This window comes from Nyctibius grandis, chromosome 4 (assembly GCF_013368605.1).
Source record: "Nyctibius grandis isolate bNycGra1 chromosome 4, bNycGra1.pri, whole genome shotgun sequence".
Taxonomy (NCBI): Eukaryota; Metazoa; Chordata; class Aves; order Nyctibiiformes; family Nyctibiidae; genus Nyctibius; species Nyctibius grandis.
The window spans coordinates 32,920,879-32,939,286 of record NC_090661.1 but is presented as its reverse complement, the minus strand read 5'-3'; the positions used below and the strand labels follow the sequence as shown (position 1 = coordinate 32,939,286).

The 18,408-nt window shown below is 41.4% G+C and overlaps 1 protein-coding gene across 2 annotated transcripts; it reads right to left on the bottom strand.

Annotated features, from left to right (window-relative positions):
• Window positions 1–2,984: 2,984 nt before the first annotated feature.
• MED6 (mediator complex subunit 6) lies at window positions 2,985–15,518 on the bottom strand. 2 transcript variants are annotated; one of them, XM_068398554.1, is made up of 8 exons: window positions 15,423–15,518; window positions 11,347–11,506; window positions 10,232–10,323; window positions 7,627–7,709; window positions 6,813–6,921; window positions 6,247–6,362; window positions 5,455–5,482; window positions 2,985–4,871 (listed from the first exon to the last, which is right to left on the bottom strand). In XM_068398554.1, the coding sequence occupies exons 1-8, from the start codon at window positions 15,442–15,444 to the stop codon at window positions 4,741–4,743; spliced, it is 741 nt and encodes a 246-aa protein (XP_068254655.1). In that variant the 5' UTR covers window positions 15,445–15,518; the 3' UTR covers window positions 2,985–4,740. The 2 variants fall into 2 exon arrangements, with proteins under 2 accessions (XP_068254655.1, XP_068254656.1); XM_068398555.1 differs by having other exon boundaries at window positions 2,985–3,160.
• Window positions 15,519–18,408: the final 2,890 nt, after the last annotated feature.

Genomic DNA, 18,408 nt, shown 5'->3' with positions numbered 1-18,408 from the left:
CGGGAGCAACCTCCCTGAGGCCCCCAACTGCCCTGCGGCCCCCAACCGCCCTGCGGCCGCCAACCTCCCCGAGGCCGCCAACTGCCCCGAGGCCCCCAACCGCCCCGAGGCCCCCAACCGCCCTGAGGCCCCCAACCGCCCTGAGGCCTCCCACTGCCCCTCGCTGGGAGGGTCACAGCGGGGGAGGGGCAGCACCGCAGTGCCCTTCACCTTCCCCCACTGCCTAGGTGTACATCTCAGAGGGCTGTGAGGAGGCCTTGAGACATCCATCACCTGCTCTTTGAGCATGTACAGAGGCTCTTGGGGGGAGGAACAAATACATTAGCCTACCACAAGCACGTTCCCAGTTTTTTATAATCTTCATTTTCAAATTAATGGGTGCTTCTCCTGAGCAGACATAACAAGAAGGGGCCCCAGCTCAGCTTCACACTCCTTGTCACGGATGTTTGTGTTGGCAAAGGGATCACTTGGTTAGACCACAAGGGGGAAAATCTGTTTTAATAGCTCAAAGGCTGGCTTTTGCTTTGTTCACTTTTTTAATTAAAGGATAATTTGTGAGTGGATCAGGAACAGGCTATTTCAGCTCAAAAGAATACTTGGAAAAGCTTCAGGTCCAAAATGAAAAAGTACAGAAATACTAGTCTCCTAGCCAGTTAATAGGACACAGCACTCCTTGGTGCCCTTTCTTAGCATGTGCCTGCCTATAGCTACTACAGCTATATACACGCACACCAAGAAAAAAGGTAGAACCAGGGAGGAATTCACTTCCACTATGTTCAATAATACAGAGGCCAACTAACAGCACCAAGTATAAAAGCACAAAGCTTATCTACACCACAGCTGCTACATACCTACATCAGTGTGCCTTAATTACAGACATCACTGATGCAACAGCCATTTCATGGCCTTTCTAAAGGTTTGTGCTTGCAGATCACTGGGAAGAGAGAGCTTACAGGTACATCTACCACTTGGCTGCCATCCCTGTTTTAGGGAACAGCTCCATCAAGACACAGCTATAAGACAGGATTGTGGTAAAACAGGATGTCCTGTGCAGCACAGCTATGCACGCTGGTTTCTTGGCATGTAGTGCTGGGATTCAACATAGCCACAGCTGTTACCATTTGGGAACTCTTCACAACTTTATTTTCAGCACTGAAAGCATGTCTGGGATGAAGTCCAACGTGCTATGGCCCTTATCTTTCTCAGCTACAGGAGGTACACCCTCCCACCACCCCATCTCCATCTCAGAGATCCTGCCTTTCGGCACTAACTTTTGGGTGCTGACCATCACCCTGGCACGGGCAGCAACACTTAAGATTTCAAACTGCCTGAGACAAGCGCTGCCCCTCAGGAGGCTGAGCAGTGAAAAGAAGCAGCTGGCAGAGTGCTCAGAGCCTCCCTCTGCTGCCTCCTGCCCCAGGGTCCTGAGTGGGCTGGTACCTTGAGCTGGGCACATGGCAAGCCTAACCAACAGCTGTGGAGGTTACCAACAGCTGTCCAAATGGGTTTCAGATTCTGTGAAGTGGCAGCTTGCTCATTCATTGCAAGTGTGCCCAGCATTAGTAGTGTACAGCTTGTAATACAGCACCTCAGATTAAAGGAACAAAAATAGGACACCTGCTTCTATTAGGATCTTTCTAGATACTTGTAATTGTATATTGTTTGAAATTTATTACTGCTATACCTAAAAGTGAACAAACTCGTGACCTGTGTTAGCCTTAGATTTATTTTCTTATTAGTTTTAATTTTAAAATTATAGGAGCTATTTTCTGTGAAGTCTTTTATGTGCATTTAGTTGTTGAATAATTGTCCACTTTTCAAGTACCAGTTTTGCATTCCAGGCCTTTGAACTATGTCAAATTATGTCTTTTGAAATAAATATAACTCAGACTAGAATAGAAAAAAAAAATAACTAGAATAGAAAAATCCTGTGACATAATTTTTGTGTGCAGTGTCTGTAATGCTATTTTTAAATGCATACTTCTGCTGTGTCCCCACTCCTTAAGTTATAGAAAAGGCCCTACTAAATCACTCTGCCAGTGCCCCCCTAGAAGTTGCCTACTACTTTCTTTCTCTTTTAATATAAACATAACTACATAGTTCGGACTAGAAAATACCCCAGTTCCACTGTTGAACTCATGGCAGGTTATTCTTGGGGGGAAATGTCAACATAAGTTTGTGACACTGTGTTGAGCCCCTGATGCAAGCCCTTCAGCATCGAGGTTACATAAAAAGAGACAACACTGTTGTGTCCTTTTTAATGCCCTCTGACACCAGCCACTACCAGACATTGCTGCAGAAAGCAAAAAGGCTGTTAGGAGATGCAGCCATGATGACAGCCTGCCCCTTCAAGCTCCTCCCTCATCTCTGCATCAGCTCAAATTCTGAGCATGGAGTGTAATGATTCTTATGATAAATGTAACTCAAAATTCAGCTTCAGTAACTTGTCCCTCTATTCTTGTACTACAAGACAGAACAAGAGTTCTCTACTTGCCTACTTGCTTCACAGCACTCAGTTTTATAAAGACTCAATATTTGTCTTTTCCTTCCTAAGGAACTAAAGTCTTGGTCCTCGCAGTAGCTTCATAAGCGAAGCTTTCTCCTACTCATTTTATTGCCCTTCTTCAAACCCCTGTACTTTAGGGAGATGCTTTTTCAGACATTGAGCTGTACAACACACTTTATCGCAGGTGAAGTCCAGTGACAGACAGAATACTTTGCTCGTATTATGTGTTATAGCATCCATTTTTGACCACAGCTGTATGTGCCTTCAGCAATAAGCAAGATATCATTCTTCTGCTACTAATGTTAAATCTTTTTTCAGTGTATGAGTAGTTATTTTTTCTCCCTCAAAAAAAAACCCCAAACCAAAAACCAACCCACCCATCCCAGATCTTCATTACAGTGCAGTCTAGACATGTTTCTTGCTTAAGTTTTTCCAAACGACATAGAGGTTCTTAGTAATACAAATAACTACAGAGAAATTCAGCTGCTTTAATGGCCATTTCCAAGGACTTTATTGTGAACGCCAAAATCCAGCAAGGACTCTTGAGGTTCCTCACCATTCATGCCTCATTTCTGTAGATCCTCCTTTTCATCATGGGGGTGGATGAGATGATGGCTTTGGTGCTTCTTGACCTCCTTGCTTTCAGAGAAATTTCTTTAATACAAGAAAGAATCAACAACCTTTTGTTCTAAGTCCATTCACACTACCTTGTAACTATTCAATGCTCAAAAATTAGCTCTGTCTTGTTTCAAGCATCCCAGAATAACTGCTTTCTATATCTTCACTTAAGAGTTCACACTAGTTTATTATCTACTTCTATCAACATTTGGAGAAAGAGCTGTTCAGACTTGACCCATGTGGTATGAAATAAAGCTGATACACACTTAAGTACACCAACATATGAATTTTAGGTCTGTATGTGCATCAACAGCAAACAGCTATTGGCTTATCTACATCTTTAATGTTACAGCTTTGGATTACAGGACAGAAATGACATAGGTCTTTCCATCATTCAATAGCTACCCAGTCAGAGATGTTTATTAGTTACTGAAACAGAAAGAGACTCTCATAACCTCAAAATAAATTTGACACAGCTATCTAAGCATATCTTACTCTTCCTTCCTATCTACATTTTGCTTGCTATGTACAGACCTTTTTCTTGCTTACTACAGTTTACCACAAGAAAGCAGGTAACAGTTGTGAAAAGCAAGCAAGCTATTTCAAGGAAAAACCAAAATCAAACCAATAGTAATTTCTTTGCAATGGATGACTTCTAATTTTTCTGAAAAAAAAAAGCAGTTTGTGTAAGTAGCACGCTTAAATAGCAAAGTATATATCTGTCATTGATGTTTCTCTTCCATTGCCCTACCTCCTCAGGTCTAAAAGGCAGATGACTAATTAAGGTGATCACATGCAGCAAGAAAGTGCTAGAAGCACAGAGGAAGGGATGTAATTGATATATTTGAGTTACAGTGAAAAAAGGAGAAATATAAACCGCTTCACTGAGTGTGCAACAGGATATTTTAGCCTGTTTAATGTCATCACAACTCTCTCGAAGAGAACACTAACTTTTATAACAAAAGACCAGCCTGGCCATGAAGTAAAATGAGTGCCCTAGAACATTTAGAGACTGAGAGCAGTGTGACATCTAATTATACGGGTTTCAGCGTCCAGTTATCAAATCTTTTGTTTGTATCCCAAGCGCACTAAAGACAGCAATTTATAGCAGGCAGCCTAATCCCTTTAGTTGAACTTTTCTTCCTCAAAATAGTACACAATATATTCCGATATCCAAGCAAAAAAATTCTGTCAGCACATATGGCATATTTGCTGCTAAGAAAAGAAGCATTTAAGAAAGGCATTCCAGCAGCCAGGAGTTTTATTTGCCAAGAACTCAGATATTTTTTTCTTATATAAAAGTTTTTCTTTTTACATCAGAAACCAAGACACAAGGGATGCCAGAGTTTGTAAAGATTTCAGGAGGCTGCAAAATATGTCCATGTTCTCAGAAGCCAACATTCAAAATAAGATGAAGACTGAAAACACCTTCTTTGGTGCAGCTCACATCCTGACATGAACATTTGCATGACAGGTTTCTACAGAAAAAGCTGTTACAGGGACTTCAGTCCCTGAATTGTCAGTCTCAGTGGAAGAGCTTAAATATAAGGAAGGGTGAGCAAAAATCTCCTGTTTTCCAGGTACTGACTAATCCAGATGTGTAACAACTTCTCCCTTCACTGGAGTCTCATCCGTTTTTCAGGTGGTCCTTTAGCACCAGCACTCTGCTGAGCATTCTTTACAGTCTCTTTTTCCTCTGGCTTGACAGCTTCAGGGGCTGGTTCTGGTTCCTTCTTGATTTGATCCACTTAAGAAGTAACAGCAAAAGAAAGTTAAACCTCCAGTTTTTATTCCTATAATACTGTTCAGAGGACTTAGAAACTATTGCTGATGTCAAAGGGGCAAAATTAATTTCAGAGGTATAAGAATAACCAAGGGCTAAAATTCATACCTATATGGGTAAAAAAGTGGAACAGATTGAAGAGATACAGTTTATGCTTTTCCTGTTTTGAGGTTACTTACGATCCACTCAAAGCCTTCACATGCCTTCTGGAGCGTGTAGCACCATGCAAAATCACTAGGATGCTGGACTGACCAAACTGTTCCCTCATTCACCCTTTTACCCTCCTCCTACTTTCAAAGACCATTTCCTGCATTTGGACCTTCAGGCAATACAGTTTTACAGACAGAAAGGGCTGGAGTAGAATACACATTTTCTCAATTTCACTCTGGCTGTCACAGAGAACTCTTACCTAGTACTTTGCACAATTAGGCAATGCCAGAATTCCTAACCACCTCAGTAGCAGCAGCAAGGAGCTTATATGGCAACTGGAAGACACTGCTATATAGAGCCTATTTTTTAAGTCTTGTGAGAATATTAAGAGTTTTACCTGGGATAGGCTTTTCTCCAGGTTTTTGCTGTGGGGAGGAAGAAAAAAAATAAGACAACACATCAGTGGAACCAAAGTCATAATTCTTAACCCTTCCTACTATTCACCTAGAAATATAAAACAAGCAATGTGCCCTTATACATAACAGTTAAGGGTAGAAGGGATCACTAAATACACTTTAAACAAAACCCAATTAACGTTTTACAACATCCAGTTTTTCCTCTGACAAGTGAAAAGCACTAAAGCAAAAAATACGCAGTTAGCCAGTCTTTCCCACATCTGAGGAGTAAACAGTTTTGTGAGATGCTGCAACCATAATTTCCATTGCTCCCAAGCAGAAGACCTGGTGGAACAAATGGCTACTAGAGATGATCAGAGGTAATCACAACAATTTCACAGAATGCCAAGAATTTCCACACTAATTAATAAGCCTCCAGAACAATGGAGTAACTAAAACAAAATAGCTGTGGTAGCTTGATAGAGCTCACAAAACAGGAAACTGGAAGCAGCAGCAAAATCTGATAGCTGACAAGAACAGACCCTCTGTGATTAGATAAGAAATTTGTATAATAAAATTCACCCTCACAGTTTTGCCAAGGTCTTGACTCCTGCAATTACAAAGAGGAATCCTACACTCCAATCAGAGCCTTTCATTTCAAATTTATTATCTAATCCATGTTACCATTGCAGAAAGCACACAAAATTCCCATTCAGTTTCGTCTGTTCAAGTACTTAAATCTCCCTTAAGTTCTAAGTAAGTTACAGTAATACTATGGCTTGTAAGTATCATACCTGAACAAATTTGGGTGGAAACTTTTGTCTTAGGTCTAAAAGCAAAGCATCTACCCGTTGCCTTTGGAAAATAGAACTTGGTTCTTCTTTCTTCTTGGCTTTTGGTTTAGCTTTCTCTGCAAGTAACAGAAATGTAAGAGAAAGCTGTATTAGAAGTTCTGTTCTCTTAGCAGCTCTTTGTTGTATGACAAGTTGGTATTTGTCTCTCCTCTAAACTTCACGTAAATTTTCCTTTTGACATCAGTTATTTTTTTTGTGGAAGACAGATTAAGGACAATTCTTACCTCCTGACAAACTGCTCTGGCTTCTGAAAATGTAATTTGGTCTCCAGTGGATTGAAGAGTTGCCCACTTTATTGACAAATGGCTCACCATTTTCATTTCCCACCCATGCCTTCATGTTCACCCCATCAGCACAGAAGAGCAAGATTCCTTCCACGTGACAGGAAGCACTAACTTACTCTTCAGACAAACACTTAACCTCATGTCTACACCATCACTCTGCATTGCTTTTCCCTACGTTACCTTCCTTCTCCCAAAGTACACAGGAGCGACTAGGAATCATACCTCGTTCTTCTTGATCTTTGAAATGCCACCAGTAGCCCTTGGATGGGTGATACCGACAGTAGGACATAGCTTCTTCAAAAGCAGACTGAATTCCATGCACTGCAGTGAGCTTTCAGAACAAGAACATGAGGCAGTGTTCAGAATTTAAGGAGAAAATACAGTATAAATTTTTGAAAGCAGGGATTTTAAAATTAGTATTCTATATTAATTTTTGTTCTGGGAAGGGAACTTGGGACATCCAGTTTTGGACCAAGAATGTAATCTCTCTAACAGGCTCTTACAAAACCTTTTCTGAAGTGCTTTTCTAAATCGACAGAGAAAAACTTGCAAAAGTAGTCATTTACTAGAATAGAAGAAATCAAAACAAACCCAAGTATCCAATTTAAAGAGAGATACCACATTAACTTAAAAACATAAGCCTCATTTAAAGACAAATATTACATTACTTTGACATTAACATTCCAAAGCAAGCTTCACTGAATATGTATTTAATTACCATCTCATATGTATTTGTCATTTAATTTTTCTTTTAATTATTCAAACCTCATGTTGCTCTGCCCAATTGTGTAGCTTCAGTTATTCTGATCCTTCACCTTTAAACAATGTATCCTACTTTTTGGACCATATTGCACTCTCCCAGGATCTTTCATTTCCACATGGGATGCACACCATATTAACCAGTGGGGTTTAAGTTACTGTATACTACACAAGATCTTTCCTCAAAACAGTGAGCAAGGGACTGAAAAAGCCTGAGGAACAATCAAAAGTAAAAGCAGATACAAACTGGTATACATCAAGTGCACAGATCACTTACAACTCTGGAGTTAATGACAGACCCTAAGTCAGGTGCCTGATAAATCACTCCAGCAATAATATAGTAGTCGGCCAACGGAATAACTGTGGGGAGAAAAAAAAAAAAAAAAGCAGGATCAGTTTAAAGCTCTGGCTGAAGACCATGTATTTGTTGTTGAATTTCAGCAGTAAAAGCAGATATAGCAATATTCATCTCATCACCAAATTTTCTCTTTTTAACTTTTTCCTTCAAGGTGCTTTATTTGCACCCTAGCCACAGACTGATAAGGGAAAAAAAAAAAAACAAAACAAGGTCTGCTTTACAGATAGAAAAGCATCAGCTTTAAGTCCTGTCCCACTGCAAACAAATAATTGACCTTACAAGAGTTGGGGTTTTCAGAGCTCCACAAAAGGAGTCAACTGAAATGCACTGGAAGTAGTTCCACTTGCCTTTGCTACCGGTAGAAACCCACAACAATACAAGATCTCATTCTTCTGGCCTCAGCTTTCTTCAACTTGTACAGTCCTCTTAGCTAGATTTCCCAGACCCAATGGCAGCTAAGCACACACAAAGTATGCCTTTCTAAATTAATAACATTCTGCCAGAAGATGACCTTCCAAAGGCATTTGCTAAATCAGATTTGGAACTTCTACTGACCCATCAAACATTCTTGTTCATTAGAGCTGCAGTGTAGAGGAACATCACAATTGCCTCCGAAATACTGTGCCAAATATTCTTCAATGGAGAAACTATAACGATGCTATGAGCTTCACACTCCTAAGGATCTTACCTGCGCACACATTTGTTCCAGTTCCTCCATCTGCATTAACACATTCTGTCTGAACCTTTTCATTGACAGGATCCAATTCATCCAATACTTGCATTTTATGAAGCTTGGACACCTGCCTAAATTAACAGACTAAGGCAGCTGGGTGCATATTACAGCCAGCACCCACCTCTCCTCAAAAGAAAGAGGATTCTCAGCATTTCCTTAGAAGTGGAGCAAGACACAGAAGACCAGCTTTACTGTCTCACAGCTCTGTACCACAGTAGCCTACTTTCCTAGACAGGTAACTCTCGCTAATCCTTGGATTTAAAGATTTTTCCAAAATCACTTCAAACAGGCAAAATTTGGTTTAAAGAATTTAAAATATAAATATACTTTTTTTTTAAAAACACATAGAAGTCATAAGACAGGCCTGCACCAGTTCTATCAGAGTACTCAACACTAGCTGTGAACTCATTAAATTTTAGTTTTCCATCCACATTCTCGTGTCTCAAATACACTAATATTTGTACCATGATAAAATGAAACACACAGGTAACATTTGCACTAGGGAACTACGCAATTCAATCAAGGTACCTAGCACAAACTGTACAGTCACAACGGGAAAAATGTTACCCAACAAATCCCAGTTAAGTTCCACCAAACATACATTTGCACTAAAGCAAAAGTCTGAACACACATATTGTGGAAGCCTCAACTCTACTCTTGATCTAAAAAGTGTCAAAACAGGAAATTAAGGGCTACATGATATTTCCATACTCACCTTTTGAAAGCTAGATTCAAAACCTTTAATAAAGTAACAACTCGAAAAAATCTATTAAAGAAGGAATCATATATGTTCTTTTTCAGTACAGAACTGCAATATAAAGAGGCCGTTACCTGATATAATTAAATAAGCAGCATTGCTAGACAAGGCAAAATCCTGTACAAGACCAAAACGCATATGCAGAGCCTAAGTCACTAAAAAAAAAAAAAGTCAAGAAATAACTAGCACTAACCCTGCCTTTCTTTTCTGTAAAGCTTACTTTGAAATAACCTAAATTATTTCACATGTATTTGCAGTAAACACAGAAGACAGTCCAATAACTACTGAAACGTGGCTACTTCTTAAATTAATCACACACGTAGAAGTAAATTTAAGGTTAGAAAGGAATAATGAAGCCAGTTGCATGCAAATGGAAAAAAAAACCCCTAGGGTATTTCATTTAAAACTTGGAAAGGTCATCCGTGACACTGTAAGAAGGAGTGGTGCTGTTGTCACAAGATTCCCTCACAATTCCAAAATACTTGGTTCTCGGAGGAATAACCAAAACAACAAGCATTTGTAGTATCTCATGGTCATTTTTCACATGGGTCATTGTCTTCTACTGACAAGATCTTACCCAGCAGTATAACCAATCCACAGTTGAAGGTGGAAATAGCGCAGAATAAGAGAGTGGTGTGACACAAACAGAAGCATGAATGATCCCTCTCCCTAACTAATGGAAATCATGGTTCTCCAAAATAAATAAATGAAATGCATACTAGCCACTTCAGATTATTAGCTCAAATTAAACAGCTCATCAGCCCCAAGCAAGGATATTGTCACAGTGCAGCACTTTCTCATTGCACTCTTCACATTTCACCACAAGATGGCAATCCCTGCTATTAGCACACTAGAGGTCACTCTGCTAGACAAAATACCTCCACCACCCCACCACAAAGCCTCATAACCTTTTACTTAGATCTAACATAGAGACAGAAAAGGGGAACTAGAAGTGCTTGAATAATAATTAGGAACAGATAAAAGCAACTAACTGATCAGCCTTCTTAACAGTAACAAGAACAGAGTGACCTTACCTTGTGTTGGAGATTGCCTTTGCTGCTTTCGGATAATGAAAAGAATGGGCTCTTGAGCATGAAGAAGGATGTACTCCACTCCAACCATCTGGCTGAAAAAGAAGCAATCAGAATAAGTACCTTCCTCAAAGTAAAATCTGTAGGATGTGAAGAGCTACCAAAGGGCCTGGCAGTAAGCAGATGAAGTTCTGATCATCTGGAAGCTCTTCTATATAATGTGCAGTAAATAAAGGCATAGGATTTCCTGAGCTAGCTATCAAAACCTAGCTCCATACACAAAGGGAGTTACAACAACCTGACACAACATCTAAGCAGAACATGTTAGCAAACAAATAAATAGCAAGAAAGATAACAATCTATCATCACAAAGATGTCATTCAAACACATGAACAAAGGACCAGTGTATGATGTGACCATCTGATGTGAAAGCCTCTCTGCAACCACATCTGAACACAAGTGACTTTACCAATGAACTTTTAGCTCAGCTTGCACACTCCCTATCATATTGTGGTGTCTTTAAATAGTTCTCAAACATCTCACTTGTGCTCAGTGCAGCAGATGGGGAACTGCAAAGAAAGTTAACTTGTGCATACCGCAATCTCATTACACAACCATCTGCGATCAGTTTATTTACAACACTCACTACTTTTATGATCCATACTAAAAAGCCAGCTCTTTGGAGGAATTACATACTCATTATGGCACATAGACAGTGGGATATGGAAACATAAACTATTTATGAACTCAAAGTATCCCCTAACATAAACCCTGTTCACCACAGAAAAACATTTAACTACATTACCATTACTTGGGTTCTGTTGAGCTGGAAGGATGAGAGAAGACAGCTTTTCTAATTCAGAGAGATATCTAAAAGGTGATTTACTGGAATCTCAGAACATACATAGAATCCTTCAGGCTTAACACCTCCTTGAAATGGCATAAGAGGAAGTAGAAGACATCCAAATACAAAAAAAAGCTAGACTCCCTGGCAAATGGTGGAACTAAAAAGCACAGAACAGAAGGAGGTTAGCAGCATGCTTCCATTCAACCATCAAAGCCTCTGGACGGAGGGACAAAGGACACTGCACAGGAGGCAGTTCCAAATTACAACTTACTTCAAATGGTCCAAGGTCATCCGCTGCATTTTGACAACTTCATTGTTACATGTTCGGTCATAGAACGGGTTACTTCGCTCTGAGAAATAGTCCAACACACTCCCATTGTTTAATATTGGAATCCAGGAGCTGTCAACCCAGGAAATTCCCAAGAGATTATCTGGGAAGAGAAATCTACACTGAGTACTAAAGCAGCCAGAAACACTACAAATACCTCCAAAAGTAAATTGCCACCAGTTAATGACTATAGCAGAGGAAGAAGGTGGAACACAGCCTCACACAAACCAGTTCTAATTAAAAATGTGTTTCACAGAGTTCAAGTAATAATTGATATCCTTTAACTTTCTGCAGTTCTGTTGTAGGTACACAATAGAAATATAGTCTTTATTATTGCACTTTTCTTTTCTTGACCACTAGCTGCTGATATACCTTTATGCCTCAAGAACGTGAGCAGGGTCTGTGTGCACGTGTGCCTGCTGTGTTGGTGGGAGTTAATTAGCTCTAATACTTCACAGAATATTATCATGCTACATCTACTTGGTAGTATGACATACAGTTTATTTTATGAACAACAGCATTAGCTGAGTAAAAAGGCAATCCAAAGCACGGTTCCTTTTGAAAGCCACGTCTCTGGTAAGCAAGTTGAATTTACTAAACTAAGTCAGAATCAGTTGCAGGGCAAAAAAAAAAAAAAAAATGGTAACATGCCACACTAAATCTCAACCTGGTCTGTTTAAAACAATTTATTTCTTACATAAATAGTTTCCAAGCTGTAAGCTATGATGCTGAAAAATAGGTAAAACACTACAGAGATCTATTAATTATACCAATAATTTTTTTTTGCTAAAGCAAATGAGTAAACTACTGAGTGAAACAAAACAGTGCCATTGGTAACATTTCTAAGATGTCCTCTTATTAAAATACATATCTCTACGGTATCACAGTAGCTGATACTGTTATGTTTCAAAGATTGTTATTTTTGAGGTGGATGTAATCTATAATAAACAAAAAAACAAAATGGCAGACACAAAGATGCTATCTTTGGGCAGATGTTTCCCAGTAGTCTTGAACAAGAGATTCTGTTCCTGAGTCTACAATTAATCTGCCAAATTGCCTGCAGCAAATTACTCATTCCATAACTCAATGGATATTACAGAAATCTAACTACAGAGTATTAACAATTACATAAAAAGCAAGCTTTTAAAATGAAACATACTCTATAACCTGCAAATCATTATATGACAATTAAGTTCCTACAGATTTGGGGACACTTGAATCAAAATCCCTGGATTTTATTATCACATTGCAGCAAAATGGTGTTCCTCAAGCAGAACAAAGAAACCAGCGTCAAAAATTGGTTCTACAGTCAACAAAACTGCTGACATTGAAGATCCATGAGGCACCTTGAAAAGCACCCTTAAATTCATCCATTTTAAATTGCAGCAGTAGCAAACATAATTTCCAAGACACAAGAAAGCAGGAAACAAAGGCATGTAGTATTGTTTAGAATTAAAAATCATGAGTGACAAGAAGTCATTGAAGACTGAACGAAGAACTGAAATTCCCTTCTCACAGGAACCATTCGCTTATGTTCATGCATTATATACATACCCAGAACTCCCACTCATCATTCCACTATGAATATTTTACTTCTGCGACAACTCTGCATGCTCAAGGATAACTGGATCAGATCCAAAAATGTCAGCTCATATGCTATTAGCAGCTTCTCTGAGGAACAGTTAATAAAGTAACACTAGCTGCCCAGCAAGCCAGGAAAAATGCAGCATGAATAGTCACGTGTAAATCATTTGCCTTGTTAATCTCAGAATTGCTAGCCTAACTCTTTCATAGAACAAGGCGAGGAGGGGGGGGAAGTCTAGAGGCATTCACGTTATTTCACATACACCATTCTCTCTCCTCATTGTAAAAAAAGGAAATCTCAGAAACACAGCACTAAGATCTGTTATTAAGCACTTAAGTTGTAGTAGCACCCTAAATGCCTTTCAAAACCAAAACACAAGCTTTCCTTCCCAACAAAACCAAAATCTTACGTGCTTGCATCCTTGCCATAATAAATTCTCATATTGCATTTAAAATACAAACTTTTCTTTCTTGTATGATTAACGATAACTACATTTCTCAAGAGGAATGTCAGGCAAGCTTCATATATATATATATATATATATATATATACACACAGCTATAATGCTGTATATAGATTGATAAATGTATCGTAAAATGGAATATAAAGTTGGGCTCTAAGGCTCACTTATCCATAGCTGCTTAGTGCCAATACGTACAATTGCCTTTATAACTAGCAAGATTGCTCTCTTAAACTATTCTTGGAAAAAAAGAGAGGAAGAACAAAACCGACCATGAACCTGTCATGCCTGTTATTTGCACTAAGAAGGGAGTACTTCAGTTTATTCTGGGTATGAGATAGAAAGGATGGTGTTCCTGCTTCCCTGTTCCTTTCAAAACAGGACATCTTGTTCAAAGCATTTTTTTGTGGAACCTGCATAACAGATGCAAAAGTAAAGCGCTTGTGACAATACTGCCAACCTGCCATGAATGTCAGGACAATTTAGGAGACAAGCAAGCAAACCAAAAATATACAAGGAGAGCAATTCACACAACGTGCTGTACCTGGCCTTGCCAGCTGGACAGCCCAATACTAGGCTTTGACAAACTGAGAAGAACAGTAAAATACTTTGATAGCTTAAAAACAGAAGTATGTTTCAAATGCAACTTAATACATTGAGCCATATTAGAAACAAGACTTTGAGGGAGCTTAAATGATCTGGGTTAAGACAGAAGGTTCTCACACCAGCTAATAACTTAATACAGCACTCCTCCATTAATTGTCCACATAGCTCCTTGCTGCAATCTGAAACAAGGCAGTTAGAAAAGCAAACAGGACCAAAGACATCATTAAGTAAGAATTTTAAGAAAAAAGGAGAAAACATCTCTGGCATTACCAACATTAACCCCCCACAAGCTTTCCCTAAGTATCTGTTCTTGGCCATTCTCTGAGACTCCACCACACAGGCTTTTGGTGTGATTCCATTCAGACACTCTTGGAGAGAAAAATAATTTCCTTTCTCATGCCCTCTCAACCCCCTCTTCCTCTCTCAAAGTTCAAACTCTTCACAGTAATTTAACCTGTATTTTGTTTACAAGGTAAACCTTCTTTAATAGTTCATTCAAATATCCCTTCTTCTTCAAAACATTCTCTCTTCCTATTCATATCCCTGAATTCTCACCCAAACCTTTCTTGTTCTCAGTTACTTCAGCTTTCTTTCTGGCTTTTCTAACACCTGGCCTGCCTCACCACCTCCACCTGAAGCACTGTTAAGATTATCAGCCTAACTCACTGCTTTGGTCTCAGGCAAGTCCCGCACACGCCACTGTTTCCCTCTTTCCTCCACACTTCAGAGCTAAAACTCTCTATTTTAGCTGTTCCCTTATGTTACCGTCTCCTCCCAGGACCTCCTTATTCCACCTGAAAGGGCAGAAGCGTACCAGAAGGGAGGATCGTTTTTTCCAGGTGGCCCTGAACACACCCTCTGAGCTTGCCTTACATCCAAGGGAACTGCTTTTTGGACAGTTTTTCCTCCCACTTCCTTCTCACGACATAGATGCATTAGCAACACTACTGAACTCGCTTGTACACTGTTTTCAGAGCCATACAAACAAACTCAGCAGCTCCACTGCCCCTGCAGAGCACTAACAGAGGAAGCGGCTCTATTATCCTCACACCTTTGGCCACACCTCATCACCCAGTGATCCGGACGCTCCCTGGAGCGAATACTATCAGCACAACAACCTCCAGCCAGCCACGACAGCGGCCACTACACCAACCTCCTCCTTCAGCCGCAGCTGCCCCGGGGCAGCCGGGCCCGCCGCGCTCTGCCCCACCGTCGGAGCTCACCCCTTCGCGCTCCCCTCGGCGCCCAGACGCTCCGCACCCGCGAGCGGAGCTCTGCCCAGGGCGGCGGGCAGGGCCCGCAGCTCGAAACGGAGGCGGCTCCCCCAGGGCCCCGCTAGCAGGGAGCCCGCAGGCGCCCCATCCCTACCTCGAATATCCACAGCCGCCATTGCCTCGCCGCGAACTTCCGCCCGGCGCCGCGACAAGGGGGAGGTGGCGAGGACCGGAAGTGGGGTAGAGCGGCGCCGGCCAGCGAGAGGGGCGACGAGAGCGGCGCCACGGCCGGCGGGGCGGGAGGAGGGGCGGGGCCAGAGGGGGTGAAGGCGGTCCCCGGGCAGCCCTGCCGAGGGGCGGGGCGGGGCGGGGCGGGGCGGGGCGGGGCGGGGCGGGGCGGGGCGGGGCGGGGCGGGGCGGGGCGGGGCGGGAGAACGTCCCTTATCCCAGCACGCAGCCACTGACCAGAGAAACACAAGGGTGAACGGAGGGTTGTGCTGCCCCAGCCTCCCACCACAACCGCCAGGTGACCCACTCTTCACCCACGAGTGATTCATAACCAGAAGGATGGCATTATAATGAAAACTAAATATATGTTTAGTGCTAATTCTGAGCTGTTTGTTCAAAACCAGAGATACAGGCGTTTTACAATAATTTTCACCTTGTCTTGGCCCTCTGGTAGTTGCTGGTCACTTTCAAAGTGAAAGAGACAGGGATGTGGGCCGCAGGTTCCTGCTGCGCATAACACCCATCCTGTCCAGTTGGCTGGGGTAGTCCTGATAGAGATTACGTGTAGGAATAATACGGGATGTTTGAGAGCACACCATCAGAACACTGCGCGGTTCCTGTGCTGAGGTTTGGTCCTTGGCATTTTAACTCTTCACAGAATCACAGAATCACAGAATGTTAGGGATTGGAAGGGACCTCGAAAGATCATCTAGTCCAATCCCCCTGCCGGAGCAGGATTGCCTAGACCACATCACACAGGAACGCGTCCAGGCGGGTTTTGAATGTCTCCAGAGAAGGAGACTCCACAACCTCTCTGGGCAGCCTGTTCCAGTGTTCGGTCACCCTCACTGTAAAGTTTTTTCTCATATTTATGTGGAACCTCCTGTGTTCCAGCTTGCACCCATTGCCCCTTTTCCTGTCAAGGGATGTCACTGAGAAGAGCCTGGCTCCATCCTCATGACACTTGCCCTTTACATATTTATAAACATTAATGAGGTCACCCCTCAGTCTCCTCTTCTCTAAGCTAAAGAGACCCAGCTCCCTCAGCCTCTCCTCATAAGGGAGACGTTCCACCCCCTTAATCATCTTGGTGGCTCTGCGCTGGACTCTCTCTAGCAGTTCCCTGTCCTTCTTGAACTGAGGGGCCCAGAACTGGACACAATATTCCAGATGCGGCCTCACCAGGGCAGAGTAGAGGGGGAGGAGAACCTCTCTCGACCTGCTAAGAGCTATCACCAGTGATTTACAGGGTGAAGAACACCATTCAGTGGGTGGAAGAATATACATACACTGATGATTAACAAGCTTTTATCTAGACTGACAAGCACCATCTACCAATCTGCGCTACAGAGCGCCGAATACCCTCGTGTCCCACGCACGTAGCTCCACGTGCCTGTCTCGCCCGAGCCTTTGTGGAGGGCTGCCGAGATCAGCCGTTCCCTCGTTGGGAGCAGCAGGGGCTGTGAAGTGAGCGTGGAGGTCATCATCTCACTGAAGGCACATCAGAGCAGTAACAGGTGATGGAATTTCTTCCCCTTCTGTTAGAAAGACATGTACAGGGTATACAAAGTACAGGAAAGGGATATTATTATTATTGTACAAGAGCAATCAAAAAGTTAGGACAAACCAGAGCTGATGCTGCTTATTTGCTCTTTATTCAGCCCTCTTGTATCAATGCATTACGAGATGGACTTTAATTGCATAACCACATAATCTTTTTTTCTTTTCCCCCCAGGATTCCTGTCTCATTCAATATGTTAGAGTCACTATATGACTTGCAGATATACTGGGTTTGTGTTCTGTGAGGGAGAGCTGCCTGCTTTATGTGTTTCAGACATTGAAAGATGTCAAGGTTTCAAGTGAAGGTTACAGAAAGTGACAAGATCAAATAGTTAAGGCAGAAGAATGCTGCTTTGGCGAACTGGACTCTGCTCTTGCCAGTGATATAGGCATACATTACATTAATGAATTTTTTTCAACCTAATGTTTCACAGTTGTCCAGTAATTTTAGTCCCTCATTTGTTGGAAACTGACACCAGGGATCTGATCTATAGATGTGCTGAGCCCTCACTGCAAATGAAGTTATGGTGGTCATGCTTTGTGTGTTTTATAATTCTCTGCACCCTGAGAAGTCGAGTTGTCTGAAATCCCTCTCAGATTAAGCACCCAAAATAAGATTTTTGTAATCTCTATGCCTCAAAACTGCATCTCTAAAAGGGGGGTGATAACAGGTCCCTTAGCTCAGAGTGGTTTGTGAAAATAAATTTAATAATGTCCGCAAAAATATAATTATGGTGGTTAGTGTCATGAGGAAATTAATAATCCCTGCTTCAAAACAGGATTTTCTTAATGTGCAAAAAATAAGTGAACAAGATTGAACAGTAGAAGAAAGCAAAGTACAGAACAGATGAGCACTGTCCATCCTTAATGCTGAATACAGAAGGAAGCCATGAAAACAGCACTTGATAGTCTTTATTGGCACAACTATATTAAAAATCAAAGCTAACCTTAATTTTTCAGTGTTCTTATTTCTGAGTGCTTGTCTTTGCTACTGAGATAATATTCAGTATAACATGCTTTTCCACCAGGTAATTCACACATGCACACACTGCAGATCCCCATTCATTAGTTAACCGCTACTTGTTAGCAGCTTCTACCTTTGCCAAACACACCTCTCTAGCATTATCCATAGCAGAGTGTTTCCAAATAAAATTATGATAGGTTGCCATTCTAAACCCAATATTTAAATATCCCTGTCATGAACAATCCTCCCAGAGAGCAGAAATGCCAACAGACATAACAGCCACCTTCCTGAAGCATCTCTGACACCCTGTCTCATTCTATTTTTGTGCAAACCATTTCTCTTCAGTAGCAAATGGGAACTCAACCTCCACTTTAATTATTCATGTTGT